Here is a 14,050-nt window from a genome sequence, read left to right on the forward strand (position 1 = left end):
CACATTTTAATATAAAACCAACTTTCGGATTTAAAAACGTTTTGTATGTATTATATAATAAAATGAATGTATATAATGAACATATCCGACTCGATGAAAAGTAACATGAGTTTCAAGGCCAGGCAACTTACACAGTTGAGAGAATGAAACTTGAGTTTACTAATGTTGTCAATATGGATTGTTAAAATGCAAATTATAGTGTTATTTCTTTTGTTTTTGTCGAATTTCGTTTCCGGCAATGTACTTCAGTCGGACGGTAACACCCTCTCCGGTATCTGTGATAACATTTTATCGTCTTTGCAAATTCTTAATAAAAATCAAATTCTGAGGTTGATAAACAGAGATAGATGTAGAAACTATGAGCTACTGGGCGAGAAGATACTCAACTTGTCAGACAAGAGTCATAATTACTGCTACGGAGGTGTGCAGTTTCTGTTCTGTAATTTGAGGTACCAGCCTTATGAGTCCAACTTTAACTGCGAACACATAAAGGACAAGTTTATAAAGATTATGAAAACGTGCTCATCTTATACCCCGAATGCACTGGAGAAGAATTGCTCCAGTATTAATTCTGAAAATTTAACGATATTCGACTCTGTTGAATTCTGCAGGACCAACTATGTGACACTAAATGGTATTTTGTTAAATAAATAAATTTTATTAGGGGAAAAACAAACTCAATTTGAACCAGTTGAACATGAATATTGCTCCAAAATAGTTGAAAGCTTCAATTTATGCCAATACGTGTCAAGAAGACTAAACCTGAAAAACTATTGCATAGACGGAGGATTTCAAAATTATTGCACACACTACATAAAAGGTGAGTTCAATGACTGTATTTACAAAATTAACGCACTAAACACGTGTTATAGAGGTCCGGGATGGCTCATACGAAGCAATGTGTAAGAATTTTGTGCTCCCCTTTGTTTTCTCAAAGTTAATGGAGGACCCGGAATCCTTAAATCCTAGTGTTTGTGCAAAGGCAGACGAGAACATATCAAAGTCGATATTGAACTTAAGAGTAAGGCGCTTGATTTTAACAGATCTTTAGGACCAGTTGATGTTTAAAAGTAAGTCATTCTTTGATGCGTTCGAGTCTGAATTCGCATATAAAAAATGGGTCCAAGACCTGGAGTCGAGGCTGGATGGAATGGTTATCGACTTGAGGGATTTGATTAACCAGTCAAATTTGTGTTTTCAGTACCTAAATTACCCGCACAGGTTCTTCTACGCCTACGACAACGTCGTGGTAAGTCGAAAACCGGATAACAGTTCACAGATAGGTGAATTCGCTAAAGCCAAGGAAATAGTGGACAGGATTTACAACAATTTCAACCAGTTATCGCATTTGCCTCAGGAAATAGTGCAACTAATAAATCATATTGACAGTGTCATTAACATGGACAACGCGATTAAGGAGGCAAACATACACTTCAGAGACCTCTACACACTGGTAACCAATTCTTATCTGGCTAGTTAAATACATATCTAGTACCGATCGAGTATTTAACCAGTCAACTGACCACTCTAACACCTATTTAGATCAGCTCGGGCTCACACTATTACTTCTCGGTAAGAAAATACGTAGCACATCTGTCTTCAGTTGAGAAGGGATAGAACTCTGCAGAATAACATGAGGGTGATGGAAAGCAATCTGAACAGAATCAGCTTGTTCCTGCCGAACAATATCGCACACATAAAACAGAAGATAAACTCAGGCACGCCCTTCGAAGCAAACCTGGGCAAGGCGAGCATGTTGCACCAGAGGGCTAACGATTTCAAGAACATTGCGTCGCTTCTGGAGGCGCAACTCACAGCTCTGTACAAAATAATAGCGAAGAGCAAGGACTCGAACTTCATAAGGTCTCTCAACCTAACATAGACTAGCGCGTACATACACGTTACTTTACATTAAATGCGAAGTTGACCAAGGGAGGGTACATCATAAAGGATCCGACTTTATGAGTCTTCCAGGGTATCAAGGGGTCGGTGTCCAGCGTGATGGTCTCGTTGGAGAACATGGAGTCGACGTCGTGGCCTAAAGCACAATGTAGTGGAAGCTACGTTTACACACTAACACACGTGGACGCACCTGGGTTGAAGTCCGCCTTGTAGGTGACTACGGGCGAAAAGTACATTGTAGGCACTCCTTTTAATTTTATGGGAAACCTGTACTGGATTTCTAAAACGAGTTTTGCTCCTGTTGGAAGGAAGTTCGGCTTAATGTTCCAAATGGAGTAAACGATAGGATTTTCCCTAAAAGGAGATAGAAACTTGAGAAACTGAGGGACATCCCTAATTTCCTTCAGTATGAACAGATTTTCTAGTTTAAATTTGTTCTTCTTCCTGAGGATTCTATCAGAAATGTTATGTGCGATCTTATCTAGCTGATTGGACGCCTCAGTAAAAGTAGGATCGTCCAAGTCAAATTCCTTCAATTGCGATAGTAACTCTTTTTTTATAATATTTGGTGCAGTTGGGTCGATTTCATTGATAAATAGCCATGTTCTCTCAAATCTTCTACTCAGGTCAGGAATTGATATTAAACAGGGCGCATTCCGAGATATTTTTATACAGGGACAGGTTTTAATGTAAATTATTAATAAATACACCCATAGTTCACAAATTAACATTATTGGTTGGTGAAGGTGATTCTATGTATGGATGTGTAGTGTTGGAAAGAATGAATCAATCATTATATATTTTTTTTTCCAAAATGGACAGCTTTGGGTTTGGAATATTAGGAGGAATATTTTCCGCCAATCAGCCTCAGAACGACGAGCCTGAACCCGCTCCAAAGGCTGAAAGCAAATACGAGGTGGCGAACGACTACACCCCTCCCGACGTCTCCGAGATTACTCAGCCCATCTTTCAGAAACAGCAGAAGCAGAGCAACGTCGAGACTCTGATGCCGGTCGTGGTCGGAAAGGTGCTGTCGAACATAAACGACCCGAACCAGAAGCTGCGGATCTTCAACACGCCCGTGTTCGGGATGTGCCTGCTCGGGAGGGTGAAGAAGCTCGAAAAGTTCGCCTCCATGTTCCAGTTTGACCTGGAGGACGCCACTGGCGCCATCAAGGTGCACTTTTCCAACGTCGCCCTGGAGCTGGACGAGGACGACTACGTGCAGGTCGTCGGCTCCCTCGTCCTCCTCAGCCTCGACAACTTTTACGTCGACTCTCAGCACCTGAGCAACTTCGGCAAGTACTCCGAGCAGGTTGAGCAGCGCATCCGGTACCACAACGTGCTCGTGGCCCAGGCCGCGTACAACCTGGACGTCGCCGAGAAGCTCAGGCTTCAGAACAAGCACACTGGCAGGGTGACTGACCTGCCCGGCCCCTCCACCTCCAGGAAGTTCGAGGAGCTGCAGCTTGGTCCCGAGTACTCGCACGTCACTGACGAGGTCGAGATTCTTGTGCTGAAGTACCTCAAGTCTACTGCCGACGGGATCTCTAAAAAGTCATCGCTGTTCCAGTCACTTTCTCACTCTTACCAAGGTACCTCTCAAACTTAGTTACTGTCTGTATTCCCATATACCCATGCTAATCTAATTTTACAGAATCTGACGTTGATGCTGCCATTCAATCTCTCATTGAGCAGTCTGAGCTTGCTTCCGTCAAGGACCACGTCTGCCTAGCTATATAGTTTAATCTGTAACAAATACATATCACATTATGTCTTCATTTAAACTTAATGTCTACTCCAACCGCTTTGAATACATCGCTGGAAACTGAATTAGTGATACACAGTCCTGTAATTCAATTAACTCAATGTGTTGGTTGATTAATCAACAAGTAACTAATTTCGTATGAGTTAAGTTAATTTATACACCGGTACTTGTTTATCTACGTATTATGCTTTCATAAGTGTTTTGTGCTTTCATAAGTGCCTATTTGTCTTTACATACCTGTGTTTGTTGATACCCATTTATCATTCTCAAATTGGAAATAGTCAACACCTAATTATTTATAACAGTCAACACCTAATTATTTATAACTGTCAACACCTAATTATTTATAACTGTCAACACCTAATTATTTATAACTGTCAATGCATAATTGTGTGTGATTCAGCAACTTATTGCTTGGACTAAATAACTGCTAATTTGCAATATTACCTAACTATTTGCAGTTATCAAAAAATAATTACTTGTAACTAGTAGCCGTAGTAATTGCTATGGTCGATGCAGTTACCTGTAAATGAGGAATACCACAGTTGTTGTGAAGGTTCATGTTTATTTATCAGTATATACTTATTGTTATTGAACTCCACATTTAATACTGAGCCGTCGAACTCCAGTGTATCAATTTCATCGACGAATTCCAATTTATCATATATATCCTACAGTTAAATAGTTTCTGTGGAATTGTGTAATTAAACGCGTCAGTAGCTATGTTATTAACTTAGTCATTTCATTTATGTTAGTTGTTTATTTTGCTTGTTACAATGTGTGCATATTATCACTAACAAATACGCTAATTTTCAATAGCTGTGTTAATTTAGCCGAAGACCTTACCTGCAGTTTACTTGTAGCCAACTTGTTGAACTTATATAAATTAGTACTGAATAGACGCAACTTGCTTAAAAACATCATTTCTTCTTTTTATTGTACACTTCAGGGTCTAAACGTCATTATTATGATGGCAATAATCACCCAGTTAATATACTAGTGTATATATATAAACAATACAGTTACACTAATAGCTATCAACACAGTTACACCAATAGCTATCAACACAGTTACACCAATAGCTATCAACACAGTTACACTAATAGCTATCAATAGTCACACCAATAAATATATATGTGCGATATCCGTAGTATGAGTCTATATAACTGCACATTGGCTATCTGAGTAACTATCATGCTGACTATGTATGTAATTTACTTGTTGTTGATAGTTTTTTAAGCATTTCCTGCTCCGCGTATGCGCTTCTCACTACTTCTTTGTATCGCCTTTCAGTCTCTTGTCTCTGCTTCGCTCTCTTCTGACTACTCTGCTCTGCCCTTCTAATAGTTTCGTTAAGCAACGCTCTCTTGAGAGTCTTGTACTCTTCACGGTCTCTCTTTTCGCCCTTCTTACTGTACTTTTCTCCCTTAGGTGTCTTTTCACGCTTATCTTCGGACTTATACGTTTTTATCCTCGGGTACTCAATTTTCAATTTCTACAAATTATTTGTAATTACCACCGGGAATATACCAATAACACCAACTAGCTACCACTCTCACCTCAGTGTTGTATATATCCAATGATTTGCTCGGGTATTCAATTTTTCTTATCCCTTCTATGTATTCCTTAAATTCCGTGAACTCCTTAATCCTTTTATCCTCAGCTGATAAAGTATTCTCTGTATCTGAACCGCTACTTTCCTTACTAGCAGTGGTAGTAGTAGTCGACACACTTGCACTACTTTTGTGTTCAAATCGATCTTGTATTTCTTGCAGTGACGGCACTATTATATGACTCAGTATCGGACTGATGTTACAATCGTTCTTAATCAATACGTTCAAGCTTATCCTCACTGCCTTCAGCACTTCCAGCACCAGGTCTTTTGGCGTCTCCGATAGTGTACAACTCTTTATGCTTAGGTGATAAAAGTAAGGAATGTAGTAGCCTGACTCTATTATAGAGTTATAACTTATTAACAGCAGGAGCTTAATTTTGGCAAGTTGCTGACTCTTACTACCTGACTTAGTCTTAAACAGGTCTCCGTACAGCGCTTTCGTGTAATTTTCCAGCAACAGCAGTGTGTGTTTATATATGTGTGTGTTCAACTCCACTGTTTTTACTGCCAAAAGGACCAACAAATACTTACTCAACTCCTTATCCAGAGACTCTATGCTTTCAAGCTGCTCCTCTAGGTGCCCTTTGTACTCCTTCTGATTCTTACTCGACAGGTGCAAGAACCCTCTTGAAAACGTGTCCAGGTACTGGCCAAAGTTACTCGTGCACTCTTGCTCCAAATAGCTGCTGAGTGACTCCAGGTACCCCTTCAAGTATTCCTTGGCAAAATTTGGCAAGATGCTATCCGATTTTACTATTCTGTTAACTACCTCCGCTCTCTCTTCCACTTTTGTGCACGATCTGTACTCTCTGACCAGGTCTACACTGAATTCTTGTGTCGTTCTGTTCAGCTGCAGCTGCTTCAGGTTCGATTCGTACTCGTCTAACTTTTGCGGCTTTTCTTGCGTCCTTAAGGACTCTAGTGTGCTAAAAGTCCGTTAACAACTATTCGCTTACTTTTTTGTCGGCTTGTAAAACTGCGAAAGGTCCAAGTCCTCGAAATCCTTGTCTAATTTTGAAAGAAGCGTCCTCTGGTGCTCCTTTTCCCTCCTGCTCTGATCTCGTAGTTCCTTGTACTGCTTATATGTCTCCGAAATGTTCGAATAATCTCCCTTCACGTCAAATTCTTCATCCGATGATGGATCCCAGTCAGATTCGTAGTTGTTTTCGATAGGTACGTTCTTGTGAGTGAGTGTGAAATTGTCGTTTAGGTTGTAAATTTGCAACTTCCTGCTCTTCTTGCTTGAACGATCGTACACCAGCTGAGAATCTTTGAACCTTTTAATAAATTTGCTCTTGTTTTTATTATTTCTGCTCAAATTTAGCTCCTAAAGTAATTTTACGTGAAACCTTGTTGAGTGGAATCTACCTTATTGCTTTTTTTAGCATCAAACTTTTCAAATGGATTTGGTGTCGTTTTGCCAAGGTTTGGCTTCTTTGATTTCTTTTTTGACATTTATGTAAGGGGAGAGACTCAAATAGTTCTCATTTTTGCAATTTAATATGAACTGAGCAATTTGTGGGTAACCGTTGTTAAACCTCTACACAATTCATAATAATTTTAATTTTTAACTCACACATATGTTTAGATTTTTATCGCAAAGGTTTTTTTCGTGTAAGTTCTAGATTCTGCACCGTATCTACCTCAAATCTTAGTTATTATGGTTTTTTACACATACGTATTTTACTAAATCTTATATACATTTTGTTCAGCCGCCTATGGTAATTTAAAAAGAGTGAAGCCGGAGTATATCGATTTTGAAACTAATTTTCCCAAGGTCAAAATTAACAAGCCGGTGGTATCGTTGCCTTTTACAATGGTAAGAATGATGTTATTTAGGAGGTAACACACATCAATATACATTATGCCTAGACTAGAAGCTAAATTTAATGCAGGAAAAAAATCTGAAGCTTTTGAAAAGTGTAGAAACTCCTCAGATTCTGTCCAACTGCCGAGTCGTAGAACAGCTGTCAATAAGAAGAGTTAAATTTTCCGGCAGGAATAACACAGGAAGAATCACGACTCGTCACAGAGGAGGCGGCCATGTTCAAAGAATACGACTAATAGACTTTAAAAGGCAGAGGAAAGACATATACTCGACGGTTCTGAGAATCGAGTACGATCCCACCCGGAGTGCACACATTGCACTGATTCAGTACGACGACGGAGTTCTAAGTTACATACTGTGTCCAGCGGGCGTTTATCCCGGTACAAGGCTTCTTTCAAGCTCATGTGCTCCACTGTTGCCAGGAAATTGCCTTCCGCTGAGGCAAATACCGGTACGATTCAACACACCCAATTTTGTGTAGGTTAATACGATTATCCACAACGTCGAAATTAGACCCGGGGCAGGAGGTCAAGTTGCCAGGTCAGGAGGAGTGTTTTGTACAATAACAGAGTAAGCGCCATGAATTACACGGACGTGCATATTAAGCTATATCACTAACTCTACTGTAGGAAGGATGAAAATTTTGCAACACTAAGGCTATCTTCAAGTGAGATTCGAAGGTTCCCACTCGAATGCTGGGCAACAGTAGGACAACTGTCGAACATTAAACACGATGAAAGAGATCTTAAGAAGGCAGGAACGAGAAGGTACCCCAAATGGAAAATAGTAGTATTTAGGAACATGGGATGGAGGCCCACAGTGAGAGGAATTGCAATGAACCCAAATAAGCATCCGCACGGCGGTAAGTGATGGAAACTTATATAAAAACGTTCAGGCGGTAATAAGAAAGGAACTAAGAGGCCAAGATGTTCAATTTGGGGAATATGCAAGGGCATGAAAACAAGAACGAGAAAGAAGCCCCTCGGACTCATAATAAAAAGGAAAGTCTGCGGCCGCCTAATGAAAAAGTTCGGAATTGCAAAGAGAGTTTAAACTAAATAATCTTATATCCTAAAAAATGTGGAAATATATGCTAAGATGTACACATATTGATTTATTGAGCTCACGGCTAGTCGTACAGCTAAAACAGCGATAAATAAAAGGCCTACAATCACTTGAAATTATTAATAGCTATATAATAATGAGTATTAAAATCCAACTTTATTTGTTGATTGTATATAACATAATTACAGGGGTGTACCCTGACGAACTGGAATGCGATTTTACAAGCTTAGCAGGAAATTTTGAAAACGCACATATATCGTTCTGCGTACGAAAGTTAAAAACGACCGAAGGTATAAAGATAAAGTGCCCTAAATATGTGGAAGGGGAAGTTGACCAAGAGCTGGCGAGTAACGATTTCTCAAAACTTAGAAACGAGCCCCTGGCCTTCGAGTATCAAGATTTGATAAATGATCTGTTTCGAAAAGGAATAAACTACAATGTAGAAAGAAAAGAAGAGAAAGAAAGGCCGGAGGATAAAAAATATGGAATATACCCAGAAAACGCAACGGAAGAAGTGACAGTGTTGATAAACGATGAACTGAGAGGAAAGACAGAAATGAAAAAAATGAGTATCTGGAACGTGTTCGGAACAAAAGAAAAAAATATAATGAGTAAAGTGAATCAGAGAAATATGGAAATAGTGGAACTGAAAACGCCAGAAACTGCAATAGTTACAGTAAAGGAAAAAAATCCAATAGTATACCTGTGTATAAGAAAAAAGTATTTGAAAAAGGTGGATGAAAACTTTAAAGATCTAATTATGCTTTATAAAAGTAAACACTCTTTTGAGGAATATGAAAAAATATACCTGCCGTTGCTGGATGAAGGAAACGTGGATATAAGAGTGGGAGTGGCACTTATCATGCTGGATGAAATGCAAAAGGTAGAGTACGGATGCGGAAACGTGGAAACGAAGTTCTTTAAAAACACACAAAAGTATGAAATAAAGTCAGGAATAAAGTACTGTAAAGTGGACGTAATGGAAAAGCCGAACCTGGGATTCTACTGCGAAGGAAGAATAGTGCCGTACGACTGCATGGCAAGACTTAATAAGATGGACGCGCTGGGAACGCCAGTGATGGAAGAAGACATGTTCCCAGTGTTTAACCAGAAGGCAAACTCAATACAGATAGAAGGGAAGATCTTCTCATACGTAAGCTATGACAGGAAACTCATGGGATCGGAGTTTGAAGGATACTGCGAGTGCATAGACGAAAGAAATCGACTTAAGGCAGTGATGGTGCTGGAGAGGAAGAAGGACCACGTGTGCGACATAGCATCGATGCTGATGAAAAATAACCTGCAGCCGATAGGAGGAGACTGGTGTAACGTGACGCTGCACCCAGGAGACACGCTGAAGATATTAGTGCCGCCAAACGAAGATAACGTAGACCTGCAAATAGAAGAAAGCATAGCGAAGATGAAACAAAGGCAATGTAGACTGGAAAGAAAAAAGAGATTAGGATCAAGTTTGACAAGGTCAAAAGAAGACAAGAGTGAGAAAAAAGGAGAAGGAAGCGGAAGTGTAAGGGATATTGCTAGTGGAAGTGGAATAAGAAATCAAAGTGGAAGTGGAAGCGATATTGCTAGTGGAAGTGGAATAAGAAATCAAAGTGGAAGTGGAAGCGATATTGCTAGTGGAAGTGGAATAAGAAGGCCTAGGCTTGGTGAAATAGGTGAGTTGGAAAGTGACATTGACGTTGACAATGATTCAGATGAAAATATTGATGTGGGTAGTAATGGAAATAATGAAGCAAACGGTGACAGTGGTTACATAGGTGATAATGAAGGTATTGAAAACGGTGGTTACATAGGTGATAATGAAGGTATTGAAAACGGTGAAGGTAACGCAGATGATGATAATAATGAAGGAAACAACGGTAATAACGGAAACAATGTCAATGGAGATAACAATGACAACGGAGATAATAATGACAACGGAGATAACAATGACAACGGAGATGACTCAGATGAAATGGATAGTGACGGAGATTACTGGTCGAGTGACGACAGTGAAACGAGTTACAGCATGACGTCAGATGAGCTGTACATATGTAGCAGAACAGCATATAACATGATGATGAGTCAGCTGGATACAGTGGTGGAAAAGTCGAAGAAGTACCTGAGAAGTCCAAGATATACACTGGTGTCAATGTTCTCGCCAAAAAATCCGACCAGTTACGTAAACACAATGAGATATAACAGTAGGCCGATGAGTCAAATGAGAATAGACGATATGCTAGGAGGATTGGGATACCAAGTGGATGAAAGTCAAAAGGGAAAAGGAATAATCAAAATCAAATATAAAAAAAAACCACTCTCGACAAAAACAGGAAAAACAACAGTAAATTATTACTGGGTGTCAAAAAGTAGATCAGAAAAAGAAGTAGAAGTTTTAGCAAAAATAAAAGTAAACCTGGCAGAAGTAGATGAGTACGCATACGGATGTGAAACGGAATATACAGGACTTTTTTATCCGAATTTGGATTCAACGTACTGTAAATACGTCTTTAACGAATGTAAAACAAGGAAAGTTAAACACTGCGCATACGATGTAGCAGGAACACAAGAATATGGAATCAGCTGTAACGAAGAAGAAAGCCTGTACCCGGAAAATTGTGGACCATATATGATTAATTCGGAAACTAATAAAGTGGAAAGAGTAGTAGGAGTCATGAAATATAAGGAACATTCTAACCTGAACAAGTATAAAGTGTTTTCAGGGATTATGGGAGAAGGAAGACTGTACGACTACAGATGCAGCTGCATAGATAAGAGAGGAGTGGAAAATACGAGGCTGACGTTGTACAGTAGCAATTACCCAGCATATGAGTTCAAATCGTACTTTAAGCACAAAGGATACATACTGTTTATATCGAAGGTGACGATGTTCTACCCGAAGAGAGAGAAGGTGAATAACTGGAAAGAAGGAAAGGTTGAAACAAATGAGGAAATTGAATCGGTTGAAGTAGTTGAACCAGTTGAAGGACAACAAGGACAACAACAACAAGGACAGCAACAAAACCAGCAAGGACAAGGACAACAACAACAAGGACAACAACAAGGACAACAACAACAAGGACAACAACAAGGACAACAACAACAAGGACAACAGCAACAAGGACAACAGCAACAAGGACAACAGCAACAGCCAAGATTAAGATCAAGAAACATGATAAGCACTAAAGAGTTAATATACAGAATGAGCCTAGGAGAGGGAGTGGACGAGTTGATGAACACACTGCCGGAGATAGAGTACATACCGTTGCCGAAGTACACGCCGACAGATAGATTGATGCTGGACCCAGGAACGTACCTGAAGATAGCAAGTAGTCCTCCGAAGACCTTGGAGGAGACGACGGAAATCAACCCGGAGTTCGATGAGGTAATGTCAGTGTTCCCATACTACAGATATAAAGGAGTGAGGCATAACACACCAATAGGAATGTTCACAGTGTACTCAGACCCGTATATATCGCACGCGAGACTGTTCCCAGTAAACCTGACGAAATACTTTTATAAGTTGGAAAGAGGGAAGAGTGATAGACTGGTGCCAGTAAAGTATAGCGATGTGATAGCAACAAACGTAGCAGGAATGTTGGTTAAAACGAAACACTGCCTGGGATACCACGTGATGGACTACGGAAAATTAATATTGAGTATGCCGAAAGGAGCAATAGTTATAATAAAGGAGGAAAACAAAGAGTCACTGGAAATGATATTCGCATCAGGAGCAATATCAAGTCCAGAAGAAACAAGAGAATATTATGAAAAGGAAGAAGAAGAAGATGATGATGAAAACTGTGAAATGGAAGAAGATGAAATGGAAGAAAGTGTAGATATAGGTGAAATTGGAGTTAATAGTAGTAGTCAACAAGATAGAAGTCGTGGTAATAGTAGTAGTCAACAAGATAGAAGTAGTGGTAATAGTAGTAGTCAACAAGATAGAAGTAGTGGTAATAGTAGTAGTGATAATAGCGCCCAGATGGACCATAGCGGTTACGGGGGTTATGATGGTAGTTGTGCCAGTAGCAGCAGTCAACAAGATAGAACAAGTAATGAGTGTAGTACCAGTAATGATTGCAGTAGTTGTAGTTGTGGAGTTGACAGTAATAGCGGCAATAGCAGTCAGCAATGCAGTACAAGTAGCAGTAACAATGGTAGGCAAAGTAGTACAAGTAGTGGGATTAACAGTAGTACGAGCAGTAGTAGAAGCAGTGGGATCAATAGTGGTAGAAGCAGTAAAAAGGAGTTTGACTGGAAAAAAATAGTAGAAAATGAAAACTATGGAAGAAAAGATGGAAAGTCACTAAGATTAAGTAGAAGAAATGAAAACAGAAAAAGCGAAGGAGAACCGAAAGAAAAAAGAAGAAAGAAAGATGAAAGAAGAATGGAACTTTGGGGACTACACACAATAGTAATTAAAGCAACAAATCCATGGGTAAAAGGATGCGGAGTCACAGACGAAGGAGAAGACTTCTTTAAGCCAGAAACAGAAAAAATAAAAAAAAATGGAAAGGAAATAGGATGTAGAATAGATATAAATAAGGAAAGAATGGGAGGATTCTACTGCCCAGAACCATATAAAGTAGACCCGCCGGAATGCTTTCAAAAAGGATACGAAAGGAATAAGGAAGGAGAAGAAGTGGTGGAGCTCAACGAAATGTTCGAAAGCAGAGAGTGGAGAAACACAGCGTTCAGATACATCACGATACCGACGCAGTTTAAAAAGAGAATAAGAATGATATTCAAAAATAAAAAAACGTACATATGCTACTGTAGAACAATAAAGGGAAAAGAAATGGCAAGAATAGAAATAAGAATATAGAAAGAGGTGGAATGATATGGAAATATGGAAACAAAAGTAGAAATATGGAAACAAAATAAAATATGGAAACAAAAAAAATATGGAAACAAAAAAAATATGGAAACAAAAAAAATATGGAAACAAAAAAAATATGGAAACAAAAAAAATATGGAAACAAAAAAAATATGGAAACAAAAAAATATGGAAACAAAAAAGAAGAATGTGTATAAGTTATTGGTAGGAATCTGAAAAAAATAACTTATAGATAAAATAGAAAATTAATATGATGAATATATAAAAGGAAATATATAGTATATATGAGTAAATGAGTAGAAAATGGAAAATGGTGAGTAGGAAGGAGATACCCACACAACTTTTGAAAAAAATGATAAAATAGAGAATAAATGGCAAACAGAACAGATCCAACAGCACATCTGATACATGGAACGAACCCACAGTTCCTGTTTAGTAAGATTCTGAGAGATAAGGTGTACAACTCCTTCTACTGGAAAGAAAGCTGCTTCGGACTGACAGCAGAATCTCTTATAGATAAGGCAGTGCAGCTGAAGTACGTGGGAGGCACCTTCGGAGGAAACAGACAGCCCTCGCCGTTCCTGTGCCTGGTGCTTAAGATGCTGCAAATACAGCCGGACATGGAAATCGTGCACGAGTACATAAAAAACGAGGACTTCAAGTACCTGAGGGCGCTAGGAGTGTACTACATGTAAGTGGCTAGATATGTAGTTAATTTCGGTTAAACAACGGCGTTCAGGAGGCTCGTGGGCGGCGCCGCGGAGGTGTACGGCACGCTGGAGCCCATACTGGGCGACTATCGCAAGCTGAGGTTCAGGAACACCGACGGAAGTAAGTTTGGGCGCCACAGCGTTGCGTAGGCTACTCAATAAAGTACATGGACGAGTTCGTCGACGAGTGTCTGACGAGCTCGACGTACCTGGACGTCGACTTTCCGCCGCTGGCGAAGAGGATGAGCCTGGAGGCGACGAGGGCGCTCGCGCCCCGAAGGTCGCCTCTGCAAATGGTGAAGACGAAGTCCGAGTTATGACG

General features: G+C 39.6%; 7 protein-coding genes across 7 annotated transcripts; 5 read left to right on the forward strand and 2 right to left on the reverse strand.

The window, feature by feature from the left end:
* Positions 1-186: 186 nt before the first annotated feature.
* Positions 187-1,882, forward strand: TOT_030000573 (conserved hypothetical protein; the record flags this gene model as incomplete). Its single annotated transcript, XM_009693316.1, has 4 exons — positions 187-634; positions 873-1,021; positions 1,052-1,453; positions 1,604-1,882. 4 exons carry the CDS (start codon positions 187-189, stop codon positions 1,880-1,882), a joined length of 1,278 nt encoding a protein of 425 aa, XP_009691611.1.
* A 19-nt stretch (positions 1,883-1,901) lies between these two features.
* TOT_030000574 (conserved hypothetical protein) lies at positions 1,902-2,633 on the reverse strand (the record flags this gene model as incomplete). The annotated part of the gene is made up of 2 exons (XM_009693317.1): positions 1,902-2,038; positions 2,075-2,633. 2 exons carry the CDS (start codon positions 2,631-2,633, stop codon positions 1,902-1,904), a joined length of 696 nt encoding a protein of 231 aa, XP_009691612.1.
* Positions 2,634-2,716: 83 nt separating this feature from the next.
* On the forward strand, positions 2,717-3,645 carry TOT_030000575 (uncharacterized protein; the record flags this gene model as incomplete). Its single annotated transcript, XM_009693318.1, has 2 exons — positions 2,717-3,497; positions 3,560-3,645. The coding sequence occupies 2 exons, from the start codon at positions 2,717-2,719 to the stop codon at positions 3,643-3,645; spliced, it is 867 nt and encodes a 288-aa protein (XP_009691613.1).
* A 510-nt stretch (positions 3,646-4,155) lies between these two features.
* Positions 4,156-6,740, reverse strand: TOT_030000931 (uncharacterized protein; the record flags this gene model as incomplete). The annotated part of the gene is made up of 6 exons (XM_009693319.1): positions 4,156-4,341; positions 4,517-4,599; positions 4,889-5,165; positions 5,230-6,211; positions 6,242-6,595; positions 6,628-6,740. The coding sequence occupies 6 exons, from the start codon at positions 6,738-6,740 to the stop codon at positions 4,156-4,158; spliced, it is 1,995 nt and encodes a 664-aa protein (XP_009691614.1).
* A 125-nt stretch (positions 6,741-6,865) lies between these two features.
* On the forward strand, positions 6,866-8,166 carry TOT_030000577 (50S ribosomal protein L2; the record flags this gene model as incomplete). The annotated part of the gene is made up of 6 exons (XM_009693320.1): positions 6,866-6,899; positions 6,998-7,104; positions 7,181-7,564; positions 7,595-7,683; positions 7,743-7,975; positions 8,009-8,166. The coding sequence occupies 6 exons, from the start codon at positions 6,866-6,868 to the stop codon at positions 8,164-8,166; spliced, it is 1,005 nt and encodes a 334-aa protein (XP_009691615.1).
* Positions 8,167-8,314: 148 nt separating this feature from the next.
* On the forward strand, positions 8,315-13,006 carry TOT_030000578 (uncharacterized protein; the record flags this gene model as incomplete). Its single annotated transcript, XM_009693321.1, has 4 exons — positions 8,315-9,866; positions 10,149-11,158; positions 11,369-11,921; positions 12,597-13,006. 4 exons carry the CDS (start codon positions 8,315-8,317, stop codon positions 13,004-13,006), a joined length of 3,525 nt encoding a protein of 1,174 aa, XP_009691616.1.
* A 383-nt stretch (positions 13,007-13,389) lies between these two features.
* Positions 13,390-14,048, forward strand: TOT_030000579 (pre-mRNA processing factor; the record flags this gene model as incomplete). The annotated part of the gene is made up of 3 exons (XM_009693322.1): positions 13,390-13,709; positions 13,758-13,849; positions 13,879-14,048. The coding sequence occupies 3 exons, from the start codon at positions 13,390-13,392 to the stop codon at positions 14,046-14,048; spliced, it is 582 nt and encodes a 193-aa protein (XP_009691617.1).
* Positions 14,049-14,050: the final 2 nt, after the last annotated feature.

Source organism: Theileria orientalis, chromosome 3 (assembly GCF_000740895.1).
Source record: "Theileria orientalis strain Shintoku DNA, chromosome 3, complete genome".
Lineage (NCBI taxonomy): Eukaryota > Apicomplexa > Aconoidasida > Piroplasmida > Theileriidae > Theileria > Theileria orientalis.